At 58.7% G+C, this 25,145-nt stretch overlaps 1 protein-coding gene across 3 annotated transcripts; it reads left to right on the top strand.

Annotated features, from left to right (window-relative positions):
- The first annotated feature begins 300 nt into the window (after nucleotides 1–300).
- PRRX2 (paired related homeobox 2) lies at nucleotides 301–25,145 on the top strand. 3 transcript variants are annotated; one of them, XR_012838514.1, is made up of 5 exons: nucleotides 304–603; nucleotides 21,332–21,516; nucleotides 21,691–21,869; nucleotides 22,432–22,702; nucleotides 22,969–25,145. XR_012838514.1 is itself a non-coding variant. In XM_075772805.1 (4 exons), the coding sequence occupies exons 1-4, from the start codon at nucleotides 360–362 to the stop codon at nucleotides 22,565–22,567; spliced, it is 726 nt and encodes a 241-aa protein (XP_075628920.1). In that variant the 5' UTR covers nucleotides 301–359; the 3' UTR covers nucleotides 22,568–25,145. The 3 variants fall into 3 exon arrangements, 2 of the variants coding, with proteins under 2 accessions (XP_075628920.1, XP_075628919.1); XM_075772805.1 differs by having other exon boundaries at nucleotides 301–603; nucleotides 22,450–25,145; XM_075772804.1 differs by having other exon boundaries at nucleotides 22,432–25,145.

Genomic DNA, 25,145 nt, shown 5'->3' with positions numbered 1-25,145 from the left:
CAGGGGGGCAGGTCGCCGTGCCGGGGGGGGGGCGAGGGGCCGCCCCGCTCGGCTCGGAGCAGGGGCGTTTGTTTGAACAGCTCCAGAGCAAAGAGCAGGGGAAGAAAGTTTGGGCTGGGAGCGTGGTTTTTTCCCCAGACGTCAGCACAAGGCGGAACAGGGGCTGGGGAGGGAGCCGGACTCACAGGGCAGCCGTGATTTCTTTTTTTTTTCCCCACTTTAAAAAAAAAAAATTATTGTATTTTTTCGATTTTTTTTTTTTTTTTTTTTTTTTTTTTTTTTTGAGGGGTGGGGAAGGGGAAGGGGGCCGGGGAGCGGCCCGGCACCTCGGGGTGGGCTGCGGGCTGGGGGTGGGAGCCATGGACTCGGCGCCAGCCTTCGCCATGGACAAGCCGTTCGCCCCCAGCGCCGTGCGCGGCCCGGAGCCGCCCGAAAACCCTCAAAGCCGGAAAAACTTCAGCGTGAGCCACCTCCTCGACCTGGAGGAGGTAGCGGCCGGTATGAACGGGACCCCCCCGGCCGGCCCCCCGCCCGCCGGTGGCGGCAAGGCCATGCCGGAGCCGTCGGGAGGCAGCAGCGGCAGCGAGGCAGCGCCCCAGGACGGTGAGTCCCGCCACCCCGGGATGGGCCCCCCCCCCCCTCCCGCTTTGGGGGAGCCGTGGGATGGGGTGTCCCCGCTGTCCCCCACCTCGCTCCGGCCCGGGCTGCGGAGCCGGCGACCCGTGCGCAGCGCCGGGCACCGCGGACAAAGGGGGTCGGTGTCCCCCCCCGCGGCGGGGTTTGGGGGAACCAGGGGAGCGGGTGGAGGCGAGGGGTGACCCCCGTCGGGGCGAGCTGCGGACTGCCGACCCCCGACGGCTGGGGCGGGCGGACCCCGCACCCGGGGACAGGGACGTCGCACCGGTGGAGAGAGACACCGCACCGAGGGGAGGGACCCCGCACCGGGGACAGGGGGCACAGGGACCCCGCACCGGGGACAGGGACCCAGCACCGGCTGCCTCCCCGCCGCCACCGGGGTGCCGGGTACGGGACGGTCCCGGACAGCTGCTGCGTCCCGGGCTGCGCGGCCTCCGGGGTTCCCCCTTCCCGGGGCTCTCCGCCTCGGTTTCCGGCCCGGGGAGCGGAGCCGGCCCGGTGGGGCCGGGGGGACCGGGACGCAGCGGGTCCTGTCCCGGAGCCCACCACAGCGGGCCGGTAGCACCGGCAGCAAAGGGCCGGCGGGGACAGAGCCGGGGCTGGGACGGGGGACGGGGACCGACCCGGTTTCGCGGCGCTCGGTCGTGGCAGGAGACGCGTTTTTAACCGGACAATTCCCGCCTGCCCGGGGGCTCCGCGGCTGTCGCCTGCGCCGGGCACCGCGCATCCCTCCGCGCCGCTCCGCCGGCCCCGGCGCATCCCGGCTTCGGTGCCCAGGGCGGAGGCGAGGAGGATTTGCCCCGTCCCTGCGGCAAAACCCCGCAGGGGCACCCGATAGCCCCCAGAGTCCCCTCCGGAGCCGGGTGTCCCCTCGGGGCGCAGTGGTGGCAGAGGGGAGACGGGGAGACAGAGCGTGGGGTGGAGGCGCAGCCCCGCCATTTCCCCACAGCCCGGGCTGTGGTGCCCACTCCGAGGGGACCCTGGGGGTGGCATCCCCCAAACCTGCCCCCCCCCCCCCCCCCGGCTTTGGTGCCCCCGGCTTGTTTTCTGCGGCCTCCAGATCAAAGCCCTGGGGTACTGACAGCCCTCCTGAGGGCCTGACCCAGGCCTGGCCAGGGGCACGCAGCCCCCCGGGGAAGCTGTGCTGGTGAAAGGGGCTCAGCCCACCCCGGAGGCTGCCCAGACCTGCAGCGAGGGGCTCCCAGTGGGACCCCCCCAACACACAGGGTGCTCTATCTCCTCCCACAGCTCCCGCATTGCGTGCAGGTCTGAAGCATCCTTCTCCCACCCACATCTCACTCCCTGCACAACCTCCTTCCTTCACAGAGAAACCCCTCTGAGCCCCCCAACCTGCCTCCGTTTGGGCTGCTGAGGGCTGGGTGAGGCTGGGCACTGCTTTCTGGGATGGTATCTGGTATTTTTGGCATTATTTTCCATCTTCCCTCCCCTTCCCTTGGGTTTTGTTTGTACTTCTCACATGGCCTTTGGGACTGCGGGGAGGTTTTTACCCGCTGATGGGACCGTGCAAGGGGACAGTATGCCATCTGGGATCAGCACAGCTTTTGGAAACCTGGCCCAGTCTGCAGCAGCCGGCTTGTCTCGCAGGGCTGTTTGCAAAACAGCAGAGAAACTACCACTCTGCTGAGCTCCTGATGCACGCCAAAGAGGCTCAGTGAGGACCAGGGGTGATGCAAATACCAGAGAGAGGGGCAAGGGGGCTGGGTGGTCCCCACAAATCCAATTTTCATCCTAAAAGCCCGTTTCTCCTGCGGCAAAGGCCCCGTGGGGTTTGGCCCACTGATCCCAGCACCGCTGGACGACCGAGAGTATTTCCCATTAGCACCTGTTTTGACAAGGTTGCAGGGATGAAGACACTGTCAGCATCTGGGATGCTCCAATGACCCATCCAGGAGTGGAAGCATTTCTACCCCCTGATCCCACCTGGAGAGAGAAATACCTGAGCAATGGAAACTGAGAGCAGTGAGCAAGAAGAGAACAAGGGAACAGAGAAGAAAACCTATGTGCACGCAAACATTGACCTGTGAAACCTGTTACCCACTGCCACTGCCTAAACTGGGATGCAATTTCCTAAATTGAGATGGGGAAACTAAATACCAGGCAAATGCCCCGCCTTTGCGAGCATCAGCCTTTTGCTACACATCTGCGATGCTTTCGGCATCAGCGTGATGACAGCAGAGGAACTTTTACTGGTAACGTTATCTTTTATTGGCATCCTAAAGTAAAACAGGCTCTCAGCATTTTCTCTCGTGTTTCTCTTCACCATAGTGGGTTTTTTCTGCCAGATGCAAGTTTGGAGCAAGGTCGGTGGCAGCGGGTTTATTATCAATGCAAACGGACCCCAGTACCTGGGTGTCTCTCTGCAGGATGCAGCTCTGTGCTCCGGCCGGGAAGCCGTTATCAGGGTCATCGTGCTGGCGGGTTGGAGAAAGAGCAGCCCTGAGCCTGCAGCAAAGCTGCTGGCACCCCCTCAGCCGGGCAGGGCTCACCGTGGTCCAGGGGGCCGCGCTGGCAGAGCTGCCGCAGGGATGCTTTAGGCAGCTCCAGGCTGTGCTCAGTAGACTGCGACCTCGATGAAAACCTCTCTCCTTCCCCAGGTGGTCACAGCAGGAGGAGGCTTCTGTTCCCGAGGCTGGCAGAGCCAGAGAAGCTCAGGGCAGGGTGATATTCTTTTCAGAGGGGGATTCAACCCGTTTCTGCCCTCATCCACCACCCCTGTCCTACCGCCCTCCCTGACAGGGAGGGCGCTGGGGGAAGCCCCATGGCCGGGGCCCTGGGCACATCTCTGCTCCAGGAGCAGCCCCACTGTTAGCCGCTGCCTGCATCCCTTGCAGGGCTGGCACATCCCTTCCCGCTGGCACCAAGGACCAGAGCTGTCCCCGCCTCCCTTTCCAGCCAAGGGGGCTGCTCAGCCCCTGCCTTGGCCCCAGCCCCAAACTGGCACTGTGGGCACCCAGAGCATCCTCGATGGGAGCGGTTGCAAATACCAGCTGTGCAACACATTGCTCTCCTGGCACCCAAAAATTAAGAGGCAGAAATCCCACAAGCCAGGCAAGAGTGAGGAAACACCAACAAGGTGACGAGGGCTCGTCCCCATCCTCATCTTCATCTCCATCCTCCCCCGGAGCAGTGCAGCAGCCTCCCATCGAAAACCTTCCGCACAACTTCTGAGGTCTTGAAAGCTTGTTCACCTCCTTTCATTAGACTAACAAATAATGTGTAACGCGAAACATCTGTTAACAACAGCCCTTAATGTTCTCAAGATGATAAAGCAGGAGGGTAATTTTAGCCAGCAGGCCTTGACTGATGGCTTTTCAAACAATGAACTTACTTTTGGTGCCGCCTGGGGATGGGAGAGGGAGTCGGGCGCTGGCTCTGGCGGCCACTTCGGGACTGAAAACTCAGAAAGAGCCATTTTTGTCACAGCCAGGCTTGGAGGAAGGGCTGTGGCCCCTCCAAGGGGATCCTTCAGCATGGGGCAGGCACCCATTGCCCATTTGGCTGCAACTGGTGAGACTGGGTGATGGAATGGGGAGATGTGGTGGCCTCTGGGCATCCTAGTTGTGGAGCAGCTCCTGGGGCCCCTTCCTCACCCCCGGGGCAGCCTGGACCCTCCGACCCACGCTGGGGCTGTGCAGATGCTGAGCAGAGCAGTGATGAAGCGAGAGCAGAAGCTGCACCCAAGGGGGCAGAGGGGATTAAGATGATGTTACAGCAAATTGGTTTTAATTACGTAAATGGGGGTAGTTGAAAAGGGAGAAGCGAGGCAGGGAGGGGCAGGAACCTGGTAACAGAGTGGAAAAGAGGAAGGGACGGTTTTTGGGGGTCAAGCAGTGGCTGATTGTGGCTCCCAGGACTCGGGCACCTTCCCCAAGATAGAGCCATCCCAGCTGATGTCCCCATGGTGGCCCGGCCCAGGGGCTATGCTGGTCCTGGCTCGCAGCACACGTTTCAGCTGCACTTTTCTGCCTTCCCACATGCCGCTCATCCCCGCCAGACGGGGAGCACAGCACAGGGACACCTTGGTCCCTCTGGCTGCGGGGACAGGAGGCAGGCCTGTAACATAATGCTGCTGAAAGAGAGCCAGGATGTGCCCTTGGGAATCTGCCTTCCCTGGGACATCCGCGCACGTACGTGGCTCGGCTGCAATTAAAACCAGCGTCATTAACTCATGACCGACCCTCTGTGCCTGGCTCAGGGGAACACAGACCCCTGGGGCCGGCAGGGTTGGGCCATGGCATGGGGAGCCAGCCGAGGTCCCCCTGCCCTGTGACCCATCAAACCCCTCCCCAGCACCCATCTCCTTTCCACAGCCTCAGAGGTGCTGGAAATCCCCTGACCTCCTCTGCCCGGGAGGTTTTCTGTGGTTTATGGGTGACCGTTCAAGGAGGGATGGGGGTGTCGGGACCCATACTCAGTCCCTGCGGGGGGAGAGAGGCTTTGAGAAGTGTCCGATGGACATGGCCGCAGCTCTCTGAGGAGAGGCTCTCATGGTTTTGTTCCCCAAAGGGGGGAACAGCAGAGGTCCCAGCTGCTCAGGGTGGCACCAGGACCTGCTTGCCCCAGCCTGGGGATGAGGTTGGGATACACCAGGGTGGGGTGCAGGTTACAGCACCTGTGGTCCCTCACCGTTCCCCAAAAAGCCATCAGCTGAGGGTGCCTGGGCAGAGGAGCCCCTGTCCGTGGCACCCTCCTGGGCCAGCAAACCTCCTGCAGGGCCCTTGGCCGGGACGGTCCCTGCGTGGCAGAGCTGGGAACGGTGGCGTCTGAAGTGTCTGGGGGGGGGCGGCGCGGGGGCGAAGGTGAGCTCTCTTGGTCCTTGTAAGGCCAGCGCAACTGGGCTGGGTGGCACTGGGACAGGAGCCACCCTTGCACAGACACGACTTTTAGTGACTGGACATCACCTTCACTGTCCCCAGCTCCTGCCTGGGGCCATCTCCCTCCCTGGAGGGCTTTGAGAGCTGCAGACCCCAAGACAAGGGGGTTGTCTCCATGCAGGGATGGTGCCCATGGGGCTGCTGGAGCAGGATGATCGCCGGGGTGGGGACAGCACAGGCCTTGTGCCCAAGACCAGCACTTGCCCAGTGCCCGGTGCTGGCAGGTCCCTGGTGCAGCATCCATCAGCGTGTATTGAGTAAGCACCAATTAATCCGGGCGGGAGCTCCCCGCCCCGGCCCGCCTCCCGGCCCTCCACATTTGTTTGCGCTTAGCGCGAGACTGGCGACAGGCGAGGGATGGATGGGGAGCCTGACGTGTCCCAGCTCGCCCAGACGGTTTCCAGCCGCTTGCAGGGAGCCCAGTGTATCCCAGTCAGGAAAAAAAGGGCTCCCAGGCTGGTGCAGAAGAGAGGGTACAGCCCCAACCTGCATCATGAACCCTCCAGCCTGGCTTCCCCATCCCTAACTGGGGACCTCTCCTGTCGTGGCTCTCACCCTGTGTCACTGCCACGGGACCTGCCGTCCTGCACGTGGGCTGCCTGGGGTCCGCTGTCCCATGGCTGGGGGGAAACTGGCCCCTGAGTCTTGCCCCTTCAAAAACCACAGGGTGGGAGCAATGCTTTTCCCATGGCATGGGCAGGATGAGAGGCCGAGTTAGGTCACAGCCCTGCCAAAACAAGCCAGAGCAGCACAAACCACTGCCAGGTGCAGAGAAGCAGGGACCCTGGGGTGGGGGGGTCACAGCTGGGAGACCCCAGCTCTAATGGGGCTTCTGGCACAAGGCCCACCTGAGTACCACCGCTCTGTGCCTCCCTGTCCCCTCCAGCCCCGAAGAGTGACACCCGTGCACCATCCCACTCCTCCCAGCATGACACCCACTCACCATCCCGCTCATCCTCGTGCCCTGGGAGGATGCTCTGCACCCTGGGCTGCAGTCAGGCTCTTACTGACTGATGACACCTGGGCTCCAATTTGAAAATTTGCCCCCAAATGGGCTAAACACCCCCACCCAGGCTCCAGGACATCCCCCTCCCCAGATCAGGGGGCTCTGGGTTTGAGGGGGGGGGGGGCTTCTGCAGCCCCAGGAAGCAGCCCTGCTTGCTTTGAGCCCTCCCCAGGGGTGCAGGAAAAGAAGTGCCAGCATGGTTTCTGCAGCATTTGCAGGGCACTGCAGAGTCCCTGCATACACTTGCATCTGTGCTGGGGGAGCTGCTGCCAGAGAGAAAAGAGAAAAAAACCCCAAATCTAGGGCCTGGGGAGATGGGTCCCCTCTTACTGGGGAGCCCAAGAGCTGGAGCAGCCTTGGCCAGGCCAGGAAGGCAGGAAAATCAATTCTCCCCCCCCCGCCACTTCTCATTGCTGGGATTTTTCTCCCCTCGGCACCCCAGTGCGCTGGGTTTTCGGCAGGCATTGCTGCGGGGGATGCTCGTTCCCACCTCTCCCTTTCCAGCAGGGAAAGGGTGCAGGAGCGTGGGGCAGAGCTGCAAAAGCCACCCCCCAACAGAGTCCAAGAGGACAGTTGGGGGGTCCCGTATGTGGTGGGGACACGGGGCTTTGCCCCACTCCCTTGGAGCCCCAGCAGCACCCACTGATGTGCTTTAAGCCCCAGCAGCAGCTCAAACGCCCCGTGGCACAGTCATGCCCAGCCCAAGAGGGTGCCAGGGTGCGGGGACACCTTGCCTGTCTGTCCCCCCCCAGGGCTGTTATGTCTAGCTCGACCAGGAACAGCTCAGTGCAAGACTATTTCCCCTCTCCTTTTGGGCTGTTATTTCAGGGAACGGGGCTGATTCACAGGAAAAATATGAAATTTCGACTCCGCACAGCCAAGATGGGCGAATTTCAACGAATCAGCATTTTAAGAGAGCCTGGGCGTGTGTCTGTAGCTGGGAGGCTGATGAAATGATTTGGGGCTTTGAGGCTGCCTCATTAGAAACCCTCCTCTCTCCCAGGGAGCGGAGCTGATTTCCTCCGGCCACCGGGAATTATCCCCCCAGAGCTGTAAAATCATTCAGCCGAAGGGATGGGGTTTGAAACAGGATGGGACCTGGGGGCTTTGGGATTGGCAGAGGCTTGGTGTCCCCAGGCTGGCACCCCATCCCCTCCCTGTGGCGCAAAGAGCAGCTGGAAGGAGTTATCCTCCCAGGATGGGATCCCTGAGCCACAGGGAAGGCTCAGAGCATCCTTTAAAATGCCGGGGCAGTGGGTTGTGGCCGGGCTGAGCTGGGACCAGGCAAGGATTTAGGCCAGGGTTAATGCAAATCAGTTTTTTTCCTGGCTGGAAAAAGCAATTGGGAAGAGGGTGACAGCACGGTGGCCAGAGGCAGCCGTCCCCTGCCTGGGGACAGCGATGCCCAGCTGGGTCAGGGAGGATGGGGAAAACAACCCCTGCGGGTGAGGAAGGACTGCTTTGGGGTTTCAAGGTGGTTTTCTGATGCCTGTTTACCAGTGCTGCCACGGCACTGCAGAACCGGCTTGTTTTTCACTGGATGCCGCCAAATTTCCAAGAATTAAAAAAAAATAAATCCCACTGTCACCCTTGAGGCATTCCCAACGTTCATGTTCGCCCGAGGGACACATGGCTGCGGGTGATGTTTTCCAGCCTTCCCATGGTGTAACGAAACGCCTGGTCCGTGCTCAGCATCCCTCGCCGGACACTTCCCTGCCGTGTGCTTCCCCTGGGAAAACCAGTCCCAGCGCTGGGACCTGCCGGGGGCATCGCTGGGGGTGCGGGGGGGGCAGTGGCACCCACCCGTGGGGCAGCCCCTCGCCCATGGGCAGCCCGTGCCAGCAGCTCCGGCTAAACGGGACGCTGAGGTTGGGAGGGGTGGGGGAAATTGTCCAGGCTCGGGACGCACCCCACACCCCCCCCCGGGGACGTTAGGGGGACAGACAGAGTCCCCTTTGCTCTGCGGGGGGCTGCCCCATCCGTGCACGCTGCCGGGGTGCAAACGGCAGCTCGGGGGGGCCGCAGGCGTTAATTGAGCAGGAGGCTTAACGAGGCCGCAGCGCTGTTCCTTAACCCCGGGGCTGGGGGGGGCACACGGCCCCCGAGAGCTGGGACAGGACCCGGGGCAGCAGGGGTGTAGGGGGGGGCAGCTCAGGTCCTGGGGGGACTCCGGGCAGGCTGGGAGCCTTCAGAGAGCGGCCGCGCCAGCCGCCGGCCCCCTCCCCTTCCCTCCTCATCCCCCTTTGGAGTGCATATAATAAAGCAGCTTTTCAGCTGCGGCTGCAGTGATAGATCAGGAAGAATTGTATGAGTCTATTAAAGTCTGTGTGTCTCTGAATGGAGACTGTGGCTAAGCCAGGCGCCAGGCTCGCGCATTGAACCAGATGTGGAGAGGCGCCATCCTTTCCAGCCACTGAATCTGAGAGGCTGCAGGCTTCACACGCAAAGAAACTGGAGTGCACATGGCAGGAGAGCCGGGGGAGCGCCGGGGAGCACATGGCAGCGCTGGCGAGAGCGGGGTGTTGGGGAGAGGGCAGAGCCTGGGTATCGAGGTTGGGGGGGGCTGTGGGGGGACAGCCCAGGTACAGAGCTGGAGCAGAGGTGTTGGTGCGGCTGGTCGTGCCGCACCGGGCTGCGGGCTGCACCCTGAGTCGTGCAGGGCCTTGGTGGGGGGAGCGTGTTGCACCCTGAGCTGTGCAGAGCATTGCAGTGTGTGTATGGGGGGGTAGCATTGCACCCTGAGTCATGCGGAGGGGGGTTGCGTTGTACCCCTGTTCATGCAGCACGTTGCTTGGGTGGGGAGTGTGTCGCACCCCGAGCTGTGCAGGGCGTTGCAGGGGGAGGGAGCGTTGCGTTGCACCCCGAGTCATGCAGAGGAATTGCGTTGTACCCCAGGTCGTGCATGTGGGGGTTGCATTGCACCCCAAGCTGCACAGCGCACCGTAGTGTGTGCATGTGGGGGGGCTGCATTGCACCCTGCGCCCTGCGGGGCATTGCAGGGGCTGGGAGCAGGGGTGTTGCGTTGCTGGGGGGGGGGTGTTGGGGTAGGAGTAGCAGTGATGCTGCGGGGGAACACACAGGGGACCCCGCACACAGCGCTGGGCGGGTAGTGGGGAGCGAAGAGCCTGGTCCAGCAGCGGCACGGCCGAGGAGGACGCAGGTCGGGGTAAGCTCCTGCCTCCAAACCCACCCGTGCTGCAGGGCTGCTCCTGCCTCTGCCTGAAGCCACCCGATGTGGGTCCAGGAGAGGGGAGAGAGGGAAAGGAGAGGGGGGGAGAGGGAAGGATGAGAAAGGAAGGACAGAAGGAAGGCAGGAAAGACAGAAGGATGCCATCCTGCTGGGGACAGCGGTGGCTGGCAGCTCTGGGGGGCTGGTTGCCCCGTGGACTGGGATCCCACATCCCCAGCAAAGGTGCAAAGCATCCACGGAGAGCTGTGGAGGGGAGGTGGGTGACATGGGGACGGCCACCGGCGCAGTGCTGCTCAGGGCCGTGCGGGGCTCGGCTCGGGCCAGGGCAGCCGCCACGCTCCTTCCTCACCGATTTCACTTTCTTGTCTGGGCCGGCCACATGGCTGTAATTTGGGGGTTGTAAATACCTCAGGGGAATTTTTAAATTAAAAAAAATAACTGTTTTCATTTAAATTAAAAAACACTGAAGCATTTCTATTAGTATTAGAGGTTTATAAAACTTAAAACAAATGTTGAAACTAAACTACCAGGCACTGTCCACTTCGCGAAGCCCTTCGCATGTTCAGCACGACCCAGTTACCCATCAGGGGTTAAGTTTTAATGAGATTAGTGTTAGAGTGCCCGGAGGTTGCTGACTCGCACTCCGGGACCCTGAACACTGATGCCAGTGTCCCCCCCACTTTACTCCTGGGTTTTGGGGTCCACAGTGTGGCAAAATGGTGTTTGGGCTCCCCAGTAACCCGGTGGGGACGAAGGCTTGGGGTGATGAGGGTGAGGGTCTCAACGCCACCGGGCGTTGCAGAAGCAGGACCCCGATGCAGCAGCCCCCACCCTGGCATCTCCGAGGTGTCCTTTGGTGTCCTCCCCGCGACTGGCACCTGCCCCCAGCAACCTGCCTGCCACCTCCGCTGTCCCTGCCATCCCCGCTGTCCCTGCCATCCCCACTGTCCCTGCCGTCCCTGCGCATGGCTCTGCTTTAACCTGGAAACAGTTAACCGGGCTGGGTTTTTTTTTAAAAAAAAAAAAAAAAAAAAGATACGAGCCACTTATTAAAATGAATGTTTTACAATAAATTTGGCGAGAGGCCACCGACCTCAAATGAAAACCAGACTGGAGGACAGCGATGCTGCTCGCTGGCGAGGGTTTCTGGGACGTTTGTGCATGCGTGCACCCACGAGGGTCCTCCTCGGAGTGGTGGTGGGATGGGCGCCTGGCCAGGGGCTTGCATCCATCCCACACCCCAAATGTGCTGGTGTCCCCCAGCCAGGGACAGCAGCCGGTGGTTGCGGGACAGGCTCTCAGCAGGTGCCAGCGCTCGCTGGTAAAATGGGTGCTCGGTGGCATCTTGGCCTGGGTGTGAAAAATGCCCAACTGGCCTGAAAAAAGAGAGGGGAGTCGGGTCAGTGGAAGGAGGCGCAGGAGGGGACACCATGGGCGTTCCCACTGTTCCCCCCGGTCCCTGCCCGTCCTCTTCCCTCCCTCTTGGCAATGACCCTGATGCTACGGGGTCCGTGCTGTACCCTGGCAGGCTGGGGTTGGGTTTCAGTGCCAGATGCCATTGGGGCTGGCTTGCGATGGGCTTTTGCTTATTAAATTTCAAGAGACCACTTTTTTTTTTTTTTTGGGCTGGGGTGGGGAAAGGAAGGCTGGGATCACCATGCCAGGGGTCCCTGGCTGGGAGCCAGTCCTCTACACGCTGTTCCTGCTACGCAGCCCTGGCTGATTAGTTTTATTTTTTAAACACCAAGCAAAAGTCCCAGTGAGCTCTCCACACTGTGACGGGTCTGAGGCACCCGCCATCCCGTCCCCTTCCCAACCCCCTGGGAAAACCACTTTGCAGTTAAAGCTGAGTTTTCGGTGGAGCTTTGCAAGTGCGGGCGGGTGCTGCTCTCAGGGCTGGCGCTTGCACAAGTCTCATTAGTGTTAATTAATTACACATGCCCCGTGCCCTGCTGGGAAACCATGTAACCTGTTATGTCAGGCGGTCGCATGTGAGCGATGTTGGCACCTCTGCGGCTGCATCATGGATGTGCCTAATGGTGCCAAAAACATTGTGGGATGGGGAGAGAACCAGCATCTGCCACGCTCAGCCCCGATGCAGGACAATGAGGTCTGTCCATCCTGGCATCGTCCATCCCATCATCCCCCTCGCTGATGGCTGTGGGCAGCCGCCATGGCCGTCCCCTCTGCCCGGACCCCCTCGCTGCGGTGCCCAGAGCTGACCCAAACCCCAGCATTTTGGCGGCGGGGCCCGGGCTGGCCATTTCCCCACATCGCGGAAGCCCATTCACACATCTGTTAACCATCACTGGCACTGCCACTCTCCGCACTCAGCTATTTTAACGCTCGGCATAACCGGCGCTGGCAACGCGGGGAGGCTGCATCTCGGGTGGGTGCGCAGGGGCTTCGTAGCACCCAGGGGCATCCCAGGGTGCTACAGCGGTGCGAGGCACAGGACAGCCCGAGCACTGCTCTCGTCCCACCACAAGAAGGTCTCCTGGCCAGGAGATGAAAGCAAACCCCCCCTGGTGAATGCCTCCTCGCTGGGGAGGCTCCCGGCCGCCAGCGGCTGGGGGAGAGCCAGCGCCTTTTGTTGGTCCCCGGGCCTCCACCGTGGGGGCTGGCAGATTCGCAGGAGAACAAAATTAAAATTCCTGATCCCCCGTCGGTTGGTTGCTGCTCTGTACTTGGACTGGCTCGGCGCTTCAAACCCACCGCGATGCCTTTTCCTGAGGCGCTTGCCTGTGCCGTGAGGGCTTCGGCTCACCCGGCTGAGCAGCTCCTGCCACCCCTGGCCCCATGGCCGTGAGCATCTGCCCGAGGAGCCCTTTGGTCTGACACGGCCTCCTGGAGCATCCCTGGGCGAAGCCGGGAGCCGCGGCACAACAGGCACCACATCCCTATATCCATCCTGCCTCCCCCTCTCCCTCTTCGGCATTTGCAGGGGACATCCCAGACTGGCACCATCGCGGATGAGTTTTTGGAGGCTCGGTGTGACCCCAGGCCCATGTAGGCGCAGGGGGACCCCAGAGAGGCGTGAACCCCTTGAGCTGCATGTTCCCCTGCCACCAGCAGGGAAGATGCCAGACCCCAACCACACAGAGCCAAGCGGGGTGCCCGGCAGTGACTGCCGCAGTGCCACCGTCCCCAGCAAACTCATGCAGATGACAGACCTTCCCAGGAGGCTTTTCTCCTCAGCCTACCATCCCTTGGTAGGAAAATCGGGGTACCTGGCAGGGAGCAGCACCCCGGCTTGTCCCCCGCTTGGCTCCTCTGCGGTTCCAACCCTGCAGAGACCTGACACAATGGAGGCGATGGTGCTGGAGCCGGGACAGCCCATTGTGTCAGGCTGCGGTTGCAGCCTCCTCTGAGCGCACGGGATGCTCTTGGCAGCTCCTGAAAGCCCTTCGCCAGGCTGGGGTCACCCGCTGCACGGGCCCGGCCCTGGGAGGGAATTTTTTGCTTGCAGATCAGTGAGCCCAAGGGATGCGTTCGGCGCCCCGGGTCCCGGGCTGGATGCCCTGGGCCGGTGCCACCCGTCGGCGGGTGCAGCCAGGCAGTCTGAGCCCCGTGGCTGTGCACAATGGCTCCCGGGGTGCACGGGAGCCAGGCGGCTGGGAAAGCGCAGCAAGAGGTTTTGCTGAGCCCCGCACTGTGCACCAGCGCTGTTGCACGGCTCTAAAGGCTGTTTCTGGAGCAGTTGTTTCGGGGGATGCTGATGGTGCCAGGCTCTGTGGTCTGGATCCTGCTGCAGGGTTGGGGTGGGGGCCAGGATGCTGGGGCGCATCTCAGAGCCGATGAGCCTGGCAGGAGGATCTGTCCACGTCCCCTTCTCCAAAGGACTACCTGGGGAAGGCAGTTCCCGCCCCAGGTGAAAGGCAGGTGATGCCACCATCTCCTCCAGCTGCTGGGGAGAGCGGGGGGAATTTCTCACGCTGCTGAGCCCTCTCCCACTGGACCTTCATGGTCAAAGATGTTCCCCAGCCCCTTCCTGAGGCTTGACAGCATCCCACTGACCCTGCCTCCTCCTTCAGGGAACGTGGCTGCAATTAATTCATTAAACACTTCACTGACGCAGGAGCTGGCCATGCCCAAACACCGTTCCCGGGGCCTGGCCCCAGCTGGGCGAGCACCGTGCTGGGCTGCACACGAGCCTCTGGCCAGGGCAGGAGGACCTAAGAGAGGCAGCATCCTGCAACACGGGGCTCGTCCTTTCCAGGTTCCTTCCGGTCCCCAAACCCAGCTAAGCATCACATTCCCACCGCGTTTGCTGCCCTAAAGATGAGGAAGAACCAAAAAAAGGCTTCGGTGCCGCAATCTGGTCACAAGCACAGGCTGGACAAGTCCCAGCTGGGATGCAGGGATGTTGCTGGCTCAGCCGGCTCTCCAGAATCTTCCCGGCTTGCTCAGGGTTTCGGTTGGACATGCCACGATGGGTGCTCGGACACAGCACACCATCCCCAGCATCGCCGCCGAGCAGCAGCTCAGCTTCTGGGGGTGCAAGGGGAAAAGCCTCCTGGGCTCGGGGGGTGCAGGCTGTGCGTGGAGCATCCCTGGGGTAGCAGCACCGTAGGGCAGGATCCTCCTGAAAATTGGGTGTCCACGCGGCTGCGGGCAGCGAGCGGTGGCGCTGGGTGGTTTCTGAGTGGTGCAGCGGCAGCTCTATAACCATAAAACAGGCTGCTGCTGCCTGTCAGTGAGCACAGGCTAAGGCCCTCTCGGGACAGCCTTGGCCTCTTTCTTGGTCCAGGCTTTTGCTGCTCCTTTTTAAGAGAGACACTTTTCCCCCAGCAAAACTGGCAGCCTGTAAAAACGTGTCAGCGTTTCAGTTTTTTCACAATTAATGAGGTGAAACATCCTCGGAAACATTTCGCTGTAATGTTTCTCCAGTAGCTGAGACTTGCCCCTCTCTTAAATTTTTCATGTATGCCACTTGAGCCGAGAAAGTTTCCTTCGGACTCAGCACATTTGGACCCCCCCAGCTTCAATCCCCCCCCACAGAGCCTCCGGCATTCCTGGGGTCTTCGAGAGGCTGAAGCTGGGCTGGAGGGGGAGCAGGGAGCGGCAGTGGGTCAGGATGAGGAGGTCAGAGCCCGCTCCCGGCAGCGGGAGAGGCCGGGAAGGGGCTTCCAGTCCCCGTTCCCCAGGGATACCCAGTCCCCCGTGCCCGTGGGTGGTTCCCGGGATGGGTTTGGACCTCACAGCATCGTGCTGAGCAAAGCTGGGACTGGCACCCTGTGGGCAGGGGCTGGTGGCCCCAAGGAGCTTCTCCCCCAGGTAGTGGGGTGAAACCACCCAGAAAACAGAGTTACACTGATATGGTTTTGCCCTGCGTTGCCATGCTGTGTTGGTCCCGTGCACCCAAGCTGGGCTGACTGGTGGGTGCAGGAGAGGGACCGCAGTTGGGCGACCCAGCATGCGTGGAGGGACAGCTTCCCGGCAGCTTCTCAGCCCCCCCCCCGGGCTTCCCGAGATGATTGGGGAGGTCAAAGACCCGTAGCGGGGCAGGCAGCTCCCACCATCACTTCTGCGACAAACCCCGTGCTGCCTGCGCCCACGAGTGGGGAGAAGCCCCCAGCTCCCCTTCGGGCTGCAGAGCATCCCTGCTGCCATCCCTCCTCACCGCACGGCCCCAGTGAGGGCAGGTAACCCCCCCGGGGGCTCCCAGGCTGTCCCCAGCCGCGTCCTAAGGCAGGGCGATGCTGGCAGTAGCTGCCGGAAAGGGGGGTTCAGCTGTGCTCGGCTGCCCATGCACCCCAAAATCACCCCCCAGCTTTGGGTGTCTCAGCTGAAGGTCACGGGATAAAAAGGAGCCGGGGCAGGTGGACACCCCAGAGGGGCAATTCCCAAACTCGAGAGCTTCGCTCTGGCACGGCTTGCCACGATCCGAAGGGAAACGCTTCCTCCCCATCGCATGATTTAGAGGAACAAGTTAAACAATTGCACATGAAACTTTGGCGGACGTCATCGCCGGAGCTCTCCTCGCTTCCCCCGAGTATATAAAGGGATGAAGGGAGTCCACATGTTTACCGAGAGAGACCATGGGAGAAACGAAAGACATTGTTTTTCCAAAGGATTTCTTGGCTGTAAAAGGCCTCCACCACCCTGCGGCTTCCCTGATGAAGGCCCAGCGTTAATTTGTTAAATCCACATCAAGTGCCCGGAGAACCCGTTGTTTATTTTTGCTAATTCAGCCGGCCGAGATCAAATTGGGGTTTTATTTGTTAAGGATAAACCTTAATTAATAAAAGCTATTTATTTGGTTAGAGCCGGCCGCAGCCTGAGGGTCAGATATGCCATGATCATTATTTCAAGTAAAACAAACCCAAAACGTCTCTCAACAGTTTGAAAAACGTAGAAACTCAGAGGGCTGAATTTATTTGTCTTAGGAAGAATTTACAGCTAATTCCCTCCAGGCTATTTCAACCCTTAAATTATACCCAAGAAGAAAAAAGGGGAAAAAAATGCTGTTCCAGGCAGAGAAAGGAAGTAAATGGTAGGGCAGATTTGATCATTTGGCTGGGAGGTGGGTGAAAAATTTAAAGCTTAAAAGGTCTTTGGCAAACTGCTCGCAAATAAATGGAACGCGTGAAATAATTTAACGGCAGAAAACTGTTCGGGGCTCGGGGGTCTGCAGCGCAATGGAAAATGAAACATCAGAGGAGATGTAGCCTGGTTTTTTTGCAGGAGAGGGTTGAACTTGCTCCCTCCTGGCATGGCCCCCAAAAAAGGGGGGTATTTGCACCCCAAAGCCAAGTGGCATAGCTGGAGCCGGCAGAACTTGTCCCAGGACATGGTGGTGCACGTGGGGGGTTTGCAGCATTGTCTGGGGGAGAGACAGGCTTGCAGTCTGCCGAGGTGACCATCCCGGGTCGCAGGGACGGTGCTGGGCGCTCTGGGATGAACATTTTGCAAAGAAACCCCCCAAACTTGGTGTCCAGAGCGGAGCTGCCCCGCAGTGGGAGACTGAGCATGGTTGGCAATGTAGCCCACGACCAAAAGTCATCCCAAGGGATGAGCTGTCCTGCCGGAGCATCCTTGCCCGAGGACGCCGCGGTCCCCAGGGCTTAGGCGTGCGAGCGGCTGGGATTTTAAATGCTGGTTAGGTCTGGATCACAGCTGCACGGAGGTCGTTTATCGTTCGCTAATAGAGGTCGTAAGTCAAAGCCGAAGCCTCGGTGGAAATCTAGTGAAAATTACCTCTTTACAACACTCGGCGGCTGCTGTGCGGGAGGCTGGGGGCCCTGCCAGCGTGGGGCCCCCCCTTGGCAAGGCCAGCGCCCAGGCTTCTGCAGCTGAAACCCGCCGAGTCCTTCCTATGGAAAACTGATGGAAGCACAGAGGGAAAAGGCAAGAGCCGGAAAAGTGGGCTTGGTCGGCGCTCAGCTGAACCGGCACGGCTCTGACCCAGCGGCGCTGGGGCCATTGCCTTCGCAAATGGAGCAGGACCAGTCGCTCCGCAGTTCCCGGTGGCAGGGCGGCTCTCCGGCACGACGCGGTCCAGGCTTGCCAGCATCAGCGGTCCCTCATGGAGAAGGGCTTTGGGGTGACTCCCAGCACCCCGTGGCATCCACAGGGCAGAGGGCTGCCCTCCAGATGGCCCTCAAGCAGCACTGCCTGAGGTTGGGCATCACAGAGAGGAGGCTGGAAGTTACCCAGGCTGCATCCAGCACCCCAAGACTTACCCACATCATGGGCGAAGAGACTTGTGTCTTTTCCAGCACACTGGTGCAATTGAAGGCTTTTTTTGTGAAGCACGTCGGGCCTATCCTGCTCTGCGCAAAGCCCCTGCGCCTCCCTCTCCCCATCCTCCCCCCCATGTCATCTTTCGTTATTCAGTAATGTTATCCCCCATGTTTCCCTCCCTCCCCTGCATTTTTTTTTCCGTTAGCCGAAATTGTAATCAGTGGAAGATAAATACACCAAAGGTGAGGGTGGCTGGGGAGATGGCTCAGGAGTCCCTCTGACCTCAGGGTTGGACAATCAAGTCGATGCTGCCAGCCATGCCCCAAACGAACCCCCAAATTGTAACTGACAAAGGCAAGGGTTTGGCTTTCTCCTTAATGTCCCCAAGTGCTGCTTTGGGGCAAAAGAGACGGTGGCGAGTTGGTTTTTAACTTGGTGCAATTACAAACTCTTATTCCTGGAAGCCCATCGGGGCAGGGAGCCGGTTTCTGATTCCTCCATCAAGGTGTCAGCAAATCTGGTTAAATCGGATTCCTTTGGATGGGTGGCAGTGAGATGGCAGGGGGTCTTCAGGGGACCCAACCCATCCCCTTCCCATTCCTTCTCCAATGCCACAGAGCACTTAGCGACGCTCGTTTTTGGAAAGCTGATTTGGGGTTATTAAAGCATCTTTGATAGAAGCAATCCGGCTCGACTTTGCACGCTGTAAACCTGTCAGACACACGCCGCCAGCAATTAGGGTGGCATTTATCTGGTCCCACAAGCCTGCGATGCCTGAACTGATGGGGAAAAGATGTTGATCCGTTACCAAGGCTCATCCTCGAGCAGAGCAGAGGACCCAGGCAGGCACCCCAGGCCTGGAGCTGCCTCCCTGCAGTATGGAGATGAGGTGGAAAATGGGGGGCAAAAAGAACATAGCAGAGAATTGAGCTGGAAAGCAAAGGTTTCTGTGGGGCATTGGGGAGCTCTGAGCCACACCAGGGTGCAGCATGTTTTAGGGGAGGTGTGAGTAGGTGGGGAAGGGGTTTTGGCCACCAGCATCCTCCGAGAAGCTCCCTGAAGCATCCCACAGGATTTTATGGTGCAGGAAAAAGTCTCTCCATTAAAACCAGCAACAGGGGCTGAACAAAATGCCCCAACCCAGGCATGGCCCAGGGCTTGCAGCTCTCCAACCACGCAGGAACCAGCACCCAGACACACTGCCCAGCTCCCACGGCTGTTTAGGGAGACAGAAACCAGCCAGAAATGGGGTCAGATGCTATAGAGCTCGTTTGAGAGTTAATTTAAGAAACCCTTCCTCCTCCTCCTTGCTCTCAGCCAAATTAGAGTGAGTGAGAGAAGACATCACTTATGGAAAAGTCCTATAGCCAGATTTTAAATTGAGGACAAAACCAAAGGGGGTTTATAAATTTTATTTATACATTTACTAGGGTTGTGTTGAAATCATTGCTGGTTTGGTGGGGGGCATTTTTTGAACCAAGCCCCGGTTTCTAATTTCCCCAGAAGCCCTATGGGGTAGCCATAAACTCACAAGGAAATGTCTCTCGCCCTGTTACATCCTGTAGCTCTGTCCCAGCCTGATGGTTCCTGTGTCAGTCCCAGGCTCATGGAAAACTCAGGGACAACCATGGCTGGACTTCATGTATTTTAATCCAGCGGCTCGTTAGCTCGCTGAAGGAAAACAGGACCAAAAAAGGAGTTTAACTAAAAGGGGCAACTGGAAAGCGGAGACTGGCAGAACATTTGAAGCTGCAGGAACAAGGGCTGGAGGGAATCTGGGGAATTTTATTTGTGAGCCTTTAAACATGAACGGCGGCGAAGGGCAGTCTGCGGTTTCCTGGCCGAGGAAAGGGCCTCAAACCCGCACGTATTTCAGGCATGGCACAGTCCATTAAGTCTTTACCCAACCAAGAAGGCCATGTCCCACATAGAAGAGCGCAGGCTGTTTCCAGCCCAAGGGATGGTCAACCAAGGTCCAAATGGACCTAGAGCACAATAAAAGACCCAGAGAAATGTCAGCAGCTGCAATGAGACTCTGGGAGGTGGATGGAGATCCTTTTCCTCCCCTGCCAGTCCTGGGATACTCTTCTTTCCCCCACATCCCAGCAGTTTGGCCCATCATGTTCAAAATGATGCAGCATCCCTGCATGCGCCCAGAGGACGGGAACGATGGTGATGCCCAGGTCCAACTGCCATATCCCTGCGTCTCTTCCAGCCCAACGCTTCGTACCTTAACAGGTCAGGGTGTTGGAGGCACCCAGCACTCCTGAGTCCTGGCACTGGTCCTTGCTATAGCAAAGCATCAGAGAAGCCATCTGCTCTTTCCAGGCCACTGCCAGCAATGGAAATAAATTTAACCCTTCCTCCACTGCCACATCCGATGGCGTGGCTGGCATTTGGCACCAGGATGCTGTTGGTGGCATCAGCCAGCAGCATGGTTTTCAGAGAAGGGTGCAAGAAAACTCTGCAGTAGCTCTAAATTTGGACCCTGCTTTGGGCAAAAGGTGGTTAGTCCCAGGGACAACGTGCCAGCAGATATTGGGGTTTCTCTGGTCCTCATGGCTCATCTCAGGATGGGACAGCCCTTGAGGGTGGTATACTTGGGCACAAAGAGACCTTAGGGACTTGATGAAGAACTTGTTGGTAGAGTTTGCATGGCTTGAATTATTCAGAATCCAAGAAGGTTCTTCTGGCCTTAAAGATCTTGGAACCCATAGTTTCCTCCTGCTCGACAGCTTGGTGGTGTCTTGAAGTAGCAGAGTTAATATCCCTTCCAGTAGATTTTGTTACTTGCTCAAGTATCATCTGAAAATGCTGCACCTATTTAATAAGTATCAAGATAGCTTATTAGCAAGTATTTATTTCTTGAACATATGCAGGGAGCAGTAATTCCTGCCATCATGGCCTCTGCAATGATATAGCGCAGAAAACCCCAATATAACCCTGCTATGAATCAGAATGTCATAAAACTATTAACATTTCAAATAATTCCAAAATACTTTCCCACCAGTAGGTACAGATTGGATCCAGATGCTTTATTAACAGAAAGAATAATTAACCAGTACCTCCATAAGGAAGAACGACAGCAAGACATGTTCCCCATGGACCCTTTGCAGGCAGCTGACTGGGTATCTCAGAAAAAGACTTCATAAACTTGCCTAAACCTGATGATATTAGTGACAAAGAGGAGATTAATCTCAGCCTGGCTGAAAGCCCAAGATCAATACTGAGAAACCAAACTACACCCTCAGCTTCATGTTTCCATGAGCCAGCAAAGCCAGAAATAAACACTGTGGAGGCTGAGCTCTGCGAGACGCGGTGGCGTTCGTTCCTAGCTCTGAAGACCAGGGTTGGATGAGCAGATGCTTGGCTGCAGTCCTGTGTCACCTTGGGGACACGCCACAGCGGGGGCTTCGAGAGGTGCTGGAGGTGGGACCTGACACCCACATCTCAGAGATGTTTTGGTGCTGAATTTCCATCACCATCCATGAAAGCTTGACCTAAACCCTTAACAAGAGCCAAGCCCAAGACATCCTATGGACATGTCCCCATTGAGGGGGAGGCTGTGAGATGCAGTCCCAGTAGTTTGGGTCAAGTGCTGCCCCAGAAATCCACTGAAAATGGTGTTCAAAATCAGGTCTGGGTGGTTTTAGCCAGACATAAAACCACTACAGGTCTTTGCAAATGTTGGGTTTAAGCCTAAGCTCCAGCGGGTCTTGAAATAGGTTTTGATTCTCCTGGAGACCACAGGGTTGCACGTATGCTGCTCCCCGCAGAGTTCCAGGTGCCTGCAGGGAGCATGGCTGGTATGGAGCAGGGCAGCGCAGACCCCCAGGAGGGCTCGAGCCCAGCCGGGTCCCTGTGTGGGGTCTCACATGGGTCTGGTTCTCATACAGCCTCTTCTGTGCTTCCCCACAGGCGAGAGCCTGAGCCCGAGCCGTGGAGCAGCCAAGAGGAAGAAGAAGCAGAGGAGGAACCGCACCACCTTCAACAGCAGCCAGCTGCAGGCTCTGGAGAGGGTCTTCGAGAGGACGCACTACCCCGATGCTTTCGTGCGGGAGGAGCTGGCGAGAAGGGTCAACCTCAGCGAGGCGAGAGTCCAGGTGAGCAAAGGTTTGTGTGGGAGAAAACAACACCCTCTGCCTTGTCCCCAGGCAGGAGCAGGGACTGTCCCCTCTCTCATTTCATCCTGCACATGACCGTGATCAGTAGGACGGATGCTTGGGACATCCCTGCTCGCACCAGGTCCCCCCTGACTACCTTCCCTCCCCACTCAGGTCTGGTTTCAGAACCGGAGGGCCAAGTTTCGCCGTAACGAGAGGGCGATGCTGGCCAACAGATCGGCATCGCTCCTCAAATCCTACAGCCAAGAAGCAGCCATTGAACAGCCCATGGCGCCACGGCCCACCGCGCTGACCCCCGAGTATCTCTCCTGGACTAGCACCTCCCCATACAGGTAGGTGCAGGCGCTGGAGGAGCTGGGGAGGAGGTGGCCACGGGACAGGCTGCCTAGGGACCACCCCACTGCCGTGGGAGCGCAGCCCTGTGCCGCTGCTGAGGACGTGGGGAGTTTTACAGGGCTGAAAGGAGCTCGTCTGGCTTTGCTTTGGGAACCCATTTCAGCCCCATCTGAGCATCCCCTGCCTGCTGCTGAGCAGGCTTCCCTGCCTCCATGCATTTCAGGGCCAGAGCAGAGCCCTGGTCCTTGCAAGGGATTCGCTTGGCCTCGCGCTGACCCTTCCCACATCTCGGCATGGGAGGTGGCAAGGATCCCTTCTGGTTCCCAGCTCTCCACGTCCAGCCATCTCATCCAAAAGCTCAAGGCAGGGCCTCCTGGTGCATAGTTTGAGGGGTTCCCACATGCATCCAGCCACATAAAAATGCTGAAGCCTTGACCGCTCTTGTGGGAGATGTCTAAGAGAACGGCCAATCTGGTCTGGGAAGCTGGCAGGACCGCGCAGGGCAAAGGGACTGCTCCGTGGGCCATGCCTCATTCCTCCCCTGCTCCCTCCCTGCAGCACTGTGCCCTCCTACAGCTCCAGTGGGACCGCGACGCCCACCCAAGGGGTGAACATGGCCAACAGCATCGCCAGCCTGCGCCTCAAAGCCAAAGAGTTCAGCCTCCATCAGAACCAGGTGCCGACCGTGAACTGACCAGGGCAAAGCCCACCCAGGACACAACGCGGAGCTCCTGTGCCTGTCCAGGATGAATCTGCCGCCTGCCTAACCCACATGCCACTCATCCAACAACTCAGCACCTCTCCTCTCCTCTTCTCTTCCCTTTTGAAGGTAGAGTCAGTCCCAGGCCAAAGTGGCACATAATTATAGCCACATATGGAGCAAACTTGGTTAGAAACTTGCTTTTCCGCACACCCTTATAATAAAGGCTATATATACACACACATACCCCCCACGCGCTCTTCGAGGACAAACAGACTTGCCAAGGGAACAAGAATTTGCTTCCAAACATGGAAGGATTTTGGACTATTGGATTTGACCAATTTGGGTATCTTGCCCAGAGAGCCAAAGAGTTATTGGGTCTTCTCCTCCCGCAGGGACAGCATGCGGCGGTGGGAGGATCACAAGCCCCCCTTTCCGCCGGGCTGCGACTCACGGCGCTCAACCGCGTGTGCCGAAGCTGACCCGCGCGTTCGCCTCTTTGTGCGTCCCCAGCCACGGTGCTTGGGAGAGACTTTGGGAAGCCGACGGCTCGCCCCTGCCGTGGCCAGTCCCGGCCAGCTCCCTGCACCACGCTGCCTACGTTTAGGAGCTGCCTATGTCGATGGCATCAGCCTTTCTCCCTTCTCAGAGGGGCGAGTAGGGCTGGAGCATCTCAGCAGACTCGCTCGGAGCCTGCGAGCTCTCCCGCAAGCTGGGGGGAGCATCGCTGGTCTCCAAGCAGGCACCGCTGCTCTGCCGCGGTGGGTTTGCCAGCAATTCTGCAGAGCCCCATGTCATAGAACCGTCCCAGGGAAAGAGAAAATTGGAAAAAGCTGTTGGGTTTCAGCTGAGTAGGCGGCTCCCAGCGCTTCGTGCCAACGGCAAAGCAGGCTTCGCCTTCCGGAGGCACAGCCTCCCCGTCGGCAGCTCCGCAGATGTGTGCGGGGGTCTGGGGCCGGCGACTCTGTGGGGGTTGGCTTTTTTGGTTTTGCAGAAAGGAAATGGTTTCCCCCTCGTCCCACCCTGCCGTGCAGCCTAATGAGGTTGCAAGGTGATACGTGCAGGGGAATGGACACAGGATGGGCAACCTTGCCCCAGGCTTACACCACCCCAGTCCTTCACCCATGAGACTGAGCCACAGAAGGATGCACCCTCCACCCTCCTCTGCCAATACCACAGCAATGGGGGATGAGCCGGAGCGATGGAGGTTTTACCCTGCAGACAAAACCCTCTGGAAACCAGACCACCCTTTCCTCACCCACTGCAAAGAGCCACCAGCCAAGCGTGGGGACACCACCAGCTCAGATGAGTTGCCTGGAGGGAGAGGCACCAGCCCTGCTTGCCTAGAAGAGCTTAGCCCCACCAGGGACTGCGGCATCTGAGGACGAATACAGCAATTGCTAAGGTGCTTCCTCCAGATAAACATCCTCCAGCGTGTGACACCAAGGCTGAAAGTGTCCCAACTACATGTGTGCCCAGCCGAATCCCCACCACTCCCAGGAGCATCCTCTCCCTTTCCCACCGTGTCGCTCAGTGCAGCCACACGCGGTACCCAGCGGCTGCGACACCAGGACCCTCAGCTTCACCCCAGGCAGTGCCTGCCCAGGGGCCTCACCCAGCACCCAGAGACCTGATGGGAGAACCAGGAGAGGAGCACATCTTCTCTGGTTGGGGGTGAACCAGCCCCTCCATCCTGCCCCCAGCTCCCGCTTTCTCTGCCTCACCCAATGCAGCCCCCAGTCAGGAACAGCCACCGCCACCTCCTCAAGCACGACGGGCAGGGAGGGGGCACGGCCTGAGCGACACTGCCCACCTCATCCAGGGAGTAAAGTCACCCTAAATACCCACCCTGTGCTCCCCACCCCTATTTCCAGGGCTGGTGTCCCCCCCTGTTTGCCATGCCAGAAGGGGGGCACGCAGCTCCCCAGACCACAGCAAGACACCGCACAGAGACCTGACAAAAGCAGAGACATGCCAGGCGGGGGGCGGGCAGACAGATCCGCTGCAAATCAAGTCATCCGCCATGAGAAACACCACTTGGGGCAGGAGGAGGGAGCTGGGGGTTCCTATTCCCATGGAAAGCACAGGGCTCTTTTTTCGGTTATACAAGATGAAACCACAGGGATATAAATGTCGCTGCCTCTTTGAGAGCATTAATGAAAATAAACCCATTTAATAGTTTGCAGATGCCGTCTCTGTAAACCTAAAAAAGGCAGGGAATAAATATTTCTTCACTAAATATCTATATGTATATATATATTTGAAAACATTTGCTCCTAATCTTAGGGCCTCTCTTTTGCCATGCTCTTAGCAGCTTATCGCAGCTTGTCAGTCAACGCTGTAGCCTCACTGAGATGAGATACAAATTGCACCCACGGAGGGGTAGCAGGACAGAGGGATTATTGTAATCTAAGCTCCCTCTCGCCCTTTCTATTTGTACATTTCAATTACTTGTAACAAGATCCATGGTGGATTTTTTTTTTCTTCTGCATGTCTGTTTTGGAAATTTTTGTAAGGTTTTTGTAAAAACAACTCTTGTGAAATAATGGAGGAATAAATATTTTACTGAGTA

Source organism: Balearica regulorum, chromosome 20 (assembly GCF_011004875.1).
Source record: "Balearica regulorum gibbericeps isolate bBalReg1 chromosome 20, bBalReg1.pri, whole genome shotgun sequence".
Taxonomy (NCBI): Eukaryota; Metazoa; Chordata; class Aves; order Gruiformes; family Gruidae; genus Balearica; species Balearica regulorum.
This window is presented reverse-complemented; position numbering and strand designations above follow the sequence as displayed.